General features: G+C 41.6%; 3 protein-coding genes across 3 annotated transcripts; all 3 read right to left on the minus strand.

The window, feature by feature from the left end:
• Positions 1 to 697: 697 nt before the first annotated feature.
• LOC106124550 (cytochrome b5-like) lies at positions 698 to 2275 on the minus strand. The gene has a single exon (XM_013321334.1). The coding sequence runs from the start codon at positions 1571 to 1573 to the stop codon at positions 1037 to 1039; it is 537 nt and encodes a 178-aa protein (XP_013176788.1). The 5' UTR covers positions 1574 to 2275; the 3' UTR covers positions 698 to 1036.
• Positions 2276 to 3156: 881 nt separating this feature from the next.
• On the minus strand, positions 3157 to 4714 carry LOC106124552 (cytochrome b5-like). Its single transcript, XM_013321336.1, has one exon. The coding sequence runs from the start codon at positions 4537 to 4539 to the stop codon at positions 4150 to 4152; it is 390 nt and encodes a 129-aa protein (XP_013176790.1). The 5' UTR covers positions 4540 to 4714; the 3' UTR covers positions 3157 to 4149.
• A 427-nt stretch (positions 4715 to 5141) lies between these two features.
• LOC106124551 (cytochrome b5-like) lies at positions 5142 to 8079 on the minus strand. The gene has a single exon (XM_013321335.1). It carries the CDS (start codon positions 6704 to 6706, stop codon positions 6314 to 6316), a length of 393 nt encoding a protein of 130 aa, XP_013176789.1. The 5' UTR covers positions 6707 to 8079; the 3' UTR covers positions 5142 to 6313.
• Between the last annotated feature and the right edge of the window lie 1002 nt (positions 8080 to 9081).

Below are 9081 nucleotides of genomic sequence, written 5' to 3' on the forward strand. Positions count from 1 at the left end.
GGGCCTTTGTCTCAATACAATGCAATACTATATTTATTGGCAACTTTCAAATTACAGGTCAAAGTGCGATCTCATTGGGGGCTAGAGGTTGGGGAGGGGAGGGGCGGGGGAAGAGATAAGGCAAATACGGTAACCCATCTACTTTTTTGGCACAAATTAATAAAACAACAATGATGGCACAAATTTATTTCAAGGCACATTACAAAAATATTAATTTATTAAAAAAATGTCACATCACATAAAATTTAACACAAGATTCCCGTTGAAATAGCTGAGAGAATACTTGCTGGTCATAAACAACGCAGTTGACAAAACTTGCCGACCTCAAGGAGCGAGCATACGGATATATTTATTTGTTCCTTGTCCTATGTCAATTACACAATGTACATAAATGAGGGACACACTGCTGTCTATATAAAATGCTAGAGAATAAGTACAGCTTCAAATTATATTGAGGTATGTTTGTACGGGGATGTTAAGAGTTCATGTTACGATGTTACGTAAATACATACATTTATTCTTACTAAAGTACACCGATAGATTACAACATAATATTTTATCTACAAAGCATGACTGCGCTTTTAAATAAATGCTGCTGCTCCTATAATACATACATACATACGAATATCCATATCACCGTTTTTTTTTAATAACAAAACAGTATTCTACAGACTAAAAAGGTAACTACGGTATCATGTTTTATATTAAAATATTAAAGTCACTCGCGTACAGAACTAGATGTCATCACTTTCACCCCGTGTTGTTGGCTGCTATAGTATCGTATCGCTTCGGTATCTATTCCCTAACATTTTTTGTAAACCTAGTCAATCGGACAAGATGGCGGTCGGCGGTCGGCAGAAGGCGCTAATGAACCTTTACAATCGGCGAGCGCCGCTATCACAGCTCCAAGTCGGACGTAGGTCGGTGCTGCGGCGCTGCATCCGCTATAAACATGTTTGTAATGATACCTTGAAGCGGAAAGAGGGGAACCTCGGGATGTGCGAAGGTGTGCCGCCTCCAAATGTCATCGGCGCAGCTACGGTTCCTGCGGCCAGAGGTACGAGTAGACCGAGAGCAGCGCAATGACGAGCGCCAGCAGCAGTGGCGTAGTCCACGTCGACCCGCCCTCCGGCCCGCCCTGCTCGCGCTGCTCCGCCTGCTCGTCGATGACAGATGGGGGCCAGGGCAGCACTGCGCGCCGTTCCTCCTCCACCACCTCGCCGATGGCGAAAGTCATCATCCAGTCGCGCGCGTACTCGCTGTGCCCGACCTCGTGGAAGGCGTCCGAGGCATCTTTGCCGGCGAGCTCCATGAGCGGCTCGACGCCGCCGGGGTGGTCGAGCAGGAATCGCGTGAGATCGCACACCACGTTGTCGATGATGACCACCGCGTCATCCTCCGAGTTGCGCAGCGCGATCTCCTTGCGAGTGAAGCGCACGGGCGCCATGGTGCAACGTGCGGGTGCGCCGACTGAGGAAACCTTGTGACGTGTGCATACCCGCGCCCCGCGCGCATTTTGCCGCATCGTTCCGTTTAACGTTTTACATGAATATGTCGCGGTGGCTCCGCCCATTTTGCATCTACCCTCAGTAATGACAAAACCGCTGCTGTTGTTTACTGGGTGAATTCTTATTTGAACTTGATAGACAGCTGTTGTCGTTTGAATACAGTGTGTTGTGGAGAGTTGTGAGAGGCGGCCGCGGGGGGTCGTACTCCGGGGATCGCCGTCAATAACCTACGACTACAACGCTTTTCCTCATTTTCCAGGCAATTGAGTGGTATTAACAAGATAAGATACCCAATAATAACACCGATTTACCCAAAATTTCTTTAATAAATCACGATTTAGTAAACTTCCGCCTCCACTTCCGTTAACCTTCGCATCCACCTCCGCTTCCGCTAATGACGCCTCTGTTACAACGTTGCTAGGTATTTGTGTAGTATAAGACATTATTTATTGTATATGATATTGCAAAAATTCAATAGCATCCTAATAATTTGAACATTATACTATTGCGACTTCATCCATATGAATGAAATACAAAATGTGAGTTCAATGCGCACGTTGAAACAAAACCATCTATAGTGTCCCGCCCGTCGCGTCGCCTGAACGTTCCCACACCTTGAGCGAGTCCACTCAGCCCTCGAGCCTCAATATTTTGTGAAATCCTGATTAGATCACTACAATTAAATCAGTACAGATGCGTATGCTGTTAAGTAAGTCTAATCACAATATGAACTATGAAGACAGAACCTCGTCCACGCGACGTCCAGGCGACGTCCACGCGACGTCCAGGCGACGTCCACGCGACGTCCAGGCGACGTTCGGGCGACGTTCAGGCGAGCAATGGTGGCACGGCCGCAACACTAATTGCAGTATAATTTATAAAACTAATTAAGGTATTGTTGTAATGAAGAATATTCATTAAAACAATACAATTATAAACTATTATATTATAGTACACGTATGTACGTATATATTTATATAAAACTTGATAATGTCTTATCAGTTGAAAGCTACTTAGTTATCACATGTTTTTGTTCTATGGAGTTCATGATTTTGTTTTTAGTGTTTATGTTGCTATAAATGCTCCAACTCCGGTCAATCTTAAGATTTACCAGCTATGTAGTTATGGTTTTTGTTACGGAGTTTATATCGAGTGATTTGATGGATCGTGAGATTTATCCCATAAAAACATGAAATATGAAATCTGGTGAGTCACACTAATACTAGTCATTTAAAAAAATAATAACAAATAGCAAAAACTTGGGAACATCTATGAAGAATAAGATGATATTAACACAACTATCGATATTACATCGTGTATATATCTATCGTGTATATATCGTCATAGTCATCATTTGTGTTTCAGCATTCTGATAAATATTTTTGAAATCATTACAATCACAAAAATTACGGAGCAATCGAGTTTTTATGTCGGTACTTAGTTTGTTTGCTTGTAGTTAAAGAAATCTTGCATTATATTTAACAGATAGATTTAATTTTGTTGTTGTTGTTGTATTCAAATAAATAAATAAATAAATTGGCAAAAGTTTAAAAAGAATTAAATTTTGTATGTAAGTTAGTTTTGGTAAATGGTGGATGTAAGTAAGTTACGATTCTCAGCACATTTAGGTTGAATGTAATGATAATAGCTTTTTCTTTTTGTTAGAAGATATAACTCCAAGATGTGAAGTCCAGATGCAAGTCGGCGTTAAAATTGTTTCTTTAAATGTACTTCTTAGCATTTCTCGGTTTTTCCAGTTATATATTATATTATGCGAATACATCGCTTTTGGAGTACAAATGTTTCTTGAATGTTACTTGCATTGCCCCAAAAATAATACCGTATAAAAGCAAAGGATATAAATAAGCAAAATATGCATTATTTACAACACATACTGATGTTGATCTGCACAGTAACTAGAGTACATAACAGTAGCTAGATATTTTCTTATTAATTTTGTCTACTCTCTACTTTCGACTCCGACATTTAGTCGGTTAACTTTTATTCTGAGAAAGTTGACATTGTCTACTTTAGTATTAACACATGTTATATTTAACTTAAATGGACAAGTTTATAATTTCTCAAATGCAGTATTTTAGTTTACCAAAAGATTAATTGAGTTGAGCGATGTTATTGCAATTGGTTAGTGCATTCTGCATTCATATAATTGTGCCTTGATAATGACAAGTGTTGACAATGACAATCATTGTGTTAGAACATTTTATGCTCATAAGAATAAAGTATTTACATTAGATGAATATGCCGCCGCCGTGTTATGCTTCATGACGGTTTTTCTTGTTGTCCAGTGATTCGAGAACATACACACACACGCACACAAACAAATCGAGAGGGATTACAGTAAATATGTTATGCCCAGAATTTAAAAAATCAATTTTGTTATCGATACAGATAAAGAAATAAAAAAAAATTATTTTTATTGTAATCAACAGCCCAATAAAAAATACGCTGTATCACATCAAGAAGTTGCCACTTGCCGTGATAGTGCGTTTTTAAAGCTGAGTGTAAGTTATAATTGAGTAGGAGAGCGCAGCATGCGCAGCTGTTACCTTTCAGCTGACATTATTACACAGATGCAAAGATCCGATCTTTGCTTCGACGTTACAATCTTTAAAAGTAAAATTTATGAGAAGAGATAGGTGTAGAGGAGAGTGAGCAGCAGGCCCAGCGCGGCGGGGAACTTCCATGAGGAGAAGAAGCCGCTCGCGGATTCCTCGGGCAGCGGCGGCAGGTTCCAGTTCACGTTGCGGTCGATCACCTGCCGCTTATCCTGCTCCACCAGCTCCCCGATGTAGTACTTCTGCATCAGTTCCTTGGCGTCCAGGCTGTGGCCGGCATCCTCAAACTGCTCCGAGGCGTCCTTGCCTGCCACGTTTACCAGGATCTCATGTCCGCCGGGGTGGTCGTCGACGAACTTGGTTACATCGTACACTTTGTTGGCTATTACGAACACGGTCTCCGCTTTGGTGTCCCTTTCGGCGATCTCCTTCCTGGTGAACTTCTTGGTCTCCATGTTGTGTCGCGAGCGGCGAGCGTCTCACCCGGCGGCTGTGCGGTCACTATGGCTGGCACGCCGCGTCACGTCTCCGATATTACTCCAGCATCATCCCCACCACATCCATGACATATAATGTACTATTCAGTTTAACACGCAATAGGTAAATATAAAGCTGTTGAATTCATGCAGGTCGCACACCGGCGTGTCTCGCCTCGGAGTTTTCGGACTTGCAAGAGTAATTTTTTTTTCGATAAATAATATTTTAATTTTTTTAAACGACACCAATACCTATATATTTATATAGTAATTACTTAAATTTATGATGCTCGCTTTCTCTTGTATCCCCAGATTTAAATAATTTAATTTCGCCGATAACGAATAACGAACACCTATTGTACATATATATATATATATATCTCTCTGTTTGGTATAGATGTACAATGTATAAGCCTGATAGAACACACAGGCTACACGAGCGACACGGAGTCGCGACTGACAGCTAGTACAGTTAATAATACTGGAGTATCAAAGCATAGTTGTCATGGCAACCGTAGTCGGGCTTTTGCTTTCCTTGTTTCTTCATGAAAAAGGTAAGTTGTAGAGAATCAGACAATGAATAAACAAACCAATACCAATTTATTGTAATGTAAATGTACATACATACATATATACGTCACATATGTCACTACGCAACAGCTTCTGTTTCGATCAATCTCAATGTTATATTATCACCATTCTCTAGATTATTCTCAGGATCAGAAGTAGGCAGTGTAAATGTTGATAATCAACCGATTAACATTATGGTTTTAAGAAAATAACCGGTTATTTTTTTACGGAAATTAAGACAATTTAATTTACGCTAATTAAAAAAATGTTAATATATATTCTTAAAAAATGGATGCTGTTCGTTTGTTTGTTCGACATTTAGCAGGCATTTAAAGAAAATCTTATGATTCACCTGGGGAATAGTAGTGTTTGCCCGAAACAACAACCACATAAGTTTTCGAACTTTTATCACAAAATGTTACCTTTTTACTGTTTGGAGAATCGTAGGTTTTAGCAGTAAATTTTAGGATTTACCGTAGTTCATAATAAACCTTCCTATGTAGTGTAGTATAATATTATAGTCCGCAAGGAAGGTAGCTGGTGCATGTATACAGCTTGACTGCGAAGCTCGATGCGATGAGCTATGTGTATCACAGATTATTTATTTATTATTATATAATATTGTTATATGCGCGCACACGCAAAACTACTGACAAATTGAAACAGTAAATAGGAACTGGTGTACGGTATGAACAAGGTGACAGCGCGCGCCGGCACTCGTCCTCTCCTGACGCCTTTTACAAAATTACCACATTATTGCAACGTTCATTTCATACAAAGTTACTTATAATAATATTATGTGGAAATATTTATCGTAGTCATACACAAATGTGCGCAGTCACGTTCCAAAGTACAAGGACGTCCTCCGACTCCAACTAAAAGAAATAACGTGGAAAAGTTTATACAAACAGTGATAAACTTATAAATAATCAAATGCCGACCGAGGACAAAACCTTTAATAGCAAATGTATATCCCGGTCACCGACTTTATATGTGTACACTTATACATACGTCTTAGAATAATAGTTTCTTACACAAATATAGAAATGTTTTGAAATGCACGATATTTAAGTATGGCCAAGCCACCACTCGCGCGATGAAGCCGTCGACCTTGAGGCGGCTCCAGCTGTCCGCCGACCGCCGCCCGTTCCCTCCACCCGCCACCCGCCACCCGCAGCCTCTACTAGAACAGGTACGTGTAGAGCAGCGCGGCGCAGACCGCCAGCACCAGCGGTGCGCCGCACGTGTCCACCAGCCCTCGCACTGACCACTGCTCAGCCTGCCACTGCTCCTCGCCCTCCGCGGGGGGCCACGGAAGCACTGCGCGCCTCTCTTCCGGCACCACCTCGCCAATGGCGAACGTCTGCATCCAGTCACGCGCGTACTCGCTGTGCCCGATATCGTGGAAGCATTTGGACGCGTCCTTGCCGGCGTTGTCGAGAAGCACCTCTATGCCGCCGGGGTGGTCGAGCAGGAACCGCGTCACGTCGCATACCACGTTGTCGATGATGATGACGGCGTCGTTCCTCGTGTTGCGGCTCTCGACCTCTTTGCGAGTGAAGAGTGCGGATGCCATGGTGCGCGCGAGTGCCCGGCGCGCAGACTGCGCGTGTGCGCCGCTCTACTAGTTCACTGCACGTTTTGACCCCCTCTGACATGACGCCCCCCTTCGCAGGCCTCACACCCGCGAGTCCGCGGTCGCACACCTGTTCACCGCCTAACCTAAATACCGTGCGATCGTGCCATCCCTTTTGCGTCTACCTTCGTCGTTTACGTAAGCAATTCTAGTTAAAAGTACGTCGTGAACTCGAATACATTAACTAGCATACGACTTAGCCTTTCTTTGTACTATTTGTAGTCACTTCTACGTTTGAACTTTTAAACCGTCAGCTAGAATTTCTGTGATCATATACGCAATACAAAACCATATAAGACGGCTTCGTATCTTTATGCAATTTTTTTTTTTTAGGAGAAACTACTCCGACACGTACTTTGCAATAACGACAAAGGTAACAACGTCACGGGATGCAACACGCGCATAATATTTAGGTACAAATATCAAAGCTGTATGAAGTGAAGCAATGGCAACTGGGTCATCGTGAACAGCGATGACTTAGGCCTAGCCACCTCTAACATCCGATACATTCCAGCCTCCTTAGCGGGTGCGTATAATGTGTTTACCATAAACAATTGTCAGCAGAAGTCCAGCGAGAAGCTGCAGCTTTTGAATAAAGTAAGAATTATTAATCGGACTTTAGGGATGGACTACTGAAATACTACTCATTAAAAAACTTCATTTTTTAAAAGTCGGATAACAAGTGTGATCGTTTGATCTTCAATTAAGTATTGGAACTATAAGCCCTAAATTAGGACAAAACCCTGGGGGATGTCACTACACTTGTGTGGCCTCTACTACACTCACTACACAGGCCTTGGACTTCTGCTTAATTAGTCAATAAGGACTCGTTATTCTGCTATTGCGTATGCAATTCGGGTAAGCCGGAAATGATCTTATCAACAAGCGGCAACTCTGACATTAGCTAGATTTAAACATCCATCATTGCTCCATCCGTGTTTGTGGAGTGTACACATCGGAAGACAACAGTTTGGTTAGCTAGCGCCAGACCGCTGTAACCTCTAACTATTGATCCCAGCCGCCGCCAGCCCTCTAACACCGCGCTTGTTCGAGGCTTAAACCTTTATAAACAGCTGAGAGGAGTCATTACTGAGTGATACAGTAAACACAGAACATTGTCCCCGTGCAGTGTCATGTTATATGTTTACAAAGAACACCATTGACCGTGACCGCTACAACGTGTCCGCAACAACGTGTCCGCAACAACGTGTCCGCAACAACGTCTACATATCTGTGCAATTCTAATCACCAGACTGTTGACTAGTATGTCCACTTGTTTGTAGCACAAGAAACATTTAGGTAGCCCTAAAATGTAAAAACAGAGTTTAGTAAAATCTCTTTTAATTACAAAAATAGTTATTATAAAACTTTTGTTTTTCTTTATAAACCTTTAAAAAGAAACACTTACATTACAAATGGCGGAATCGTTTAAAAGTATATTTAGTTTCCTTATTCCTCTACTTTACGTTAACGCCGCTCACTCCGACCACTTCGCTAATTAGTCAAACATGTTAGTGTTTAAATCAATGTAAACTGAAATTGCGGTTTTTTTTCTGAAGGCGCTGTTCCACACATTTAACAGTACACATTACACTACACTGAAGACTCCTTATTCCCAATTCGCTACCCGCACTTGCGCTTCTCTGTTCGATTTGTTTCATAGCATTCTTAGGACTGTTATAATAATTATAAGAGTAGGTTGTTAGAAATGATTTCATTTAATTAACATTCTATTCCGTATTTATCATACAAAAGCAACCCGTGAGCCGTGAGCTGTGAGCCGTGACCCGCGAGCCGCGACCCGCTAGCGGAGGGCATTTGTTCACGTCACGGACACGCAGACAAATGAGGCTAATTGAGCGGCGCTAATAGCCGCCCCTGCCAGCGCTCTCTGCCAGCTGTCATTCCACTGTTCATCTTTCTCCTTATTTCAAACAAATGCATTAGAAGCGAAGATAGTCTGGTGACTGAAGCAGTATCACTCGATCTACAAATGATTTAGATCTATCTCATATTAACGAATTTAAAATTCATAGTTTATCAGTGTAGCGGAGTCCTATGACATCCCGCGATAATACACCACCAAATTTTTCGCCAAAATCGGTCTTCAAAGTTGTAAATATGTACGTACACCATGTAAAGACTAACCCTTTTAGACTATAGATATCGCTTACCCGTAAAACACATTATCGTTTTGCAAATCATCTATCACTAAAGTTAATTTTGATGATTTTGTGACATTAATTAGAAATCGAATGAAATTAAAGACAAGTCAAAAACTAAAGAGCGAAAATAAGGAATTTAATTTATGACAG

The sequence above is a fragment of the Papilio xuthus genome, unplaced genomic scaffold (assembly GCF_000836235.2).
Source record: "Papilio xuthus unplaced genomic scaffold, Pxut_1.1 DF825946.1, whole genome shotgun sequence".
NCBI classification, from domain to species: domain Eukaryota; kingdom Metazoa; phylum Arthropoda; class Insecta; order Lepidoptera; family Papilionidae; genus Papilio; species Papilio xuthus.

Bases quoted from the DNA above. Each gene is read 5' to 3' on its own strand.
- LOC106124551 (XM_013321335.1), bottom strand. From the start codon at position 6,706: ATGGCATCCGCACTCTTCACTCGCAAAGAGGTCGAGAGCCGCAACACG.
- LOC106124550 (XM_013321334.1), bottom strand. From the start codon at position 1,573: ATGGGCGGAGCCACCGCGACATATTCATGTAAAACGTTAAACGGAACG.
- LOC106124552 (XM_013321336.1), bottom strand. From the start codon at position 4,539: ATGGAGACCAAGAAGTTCACCAGGAAGGAGATCGCCGAAAGGGACACC.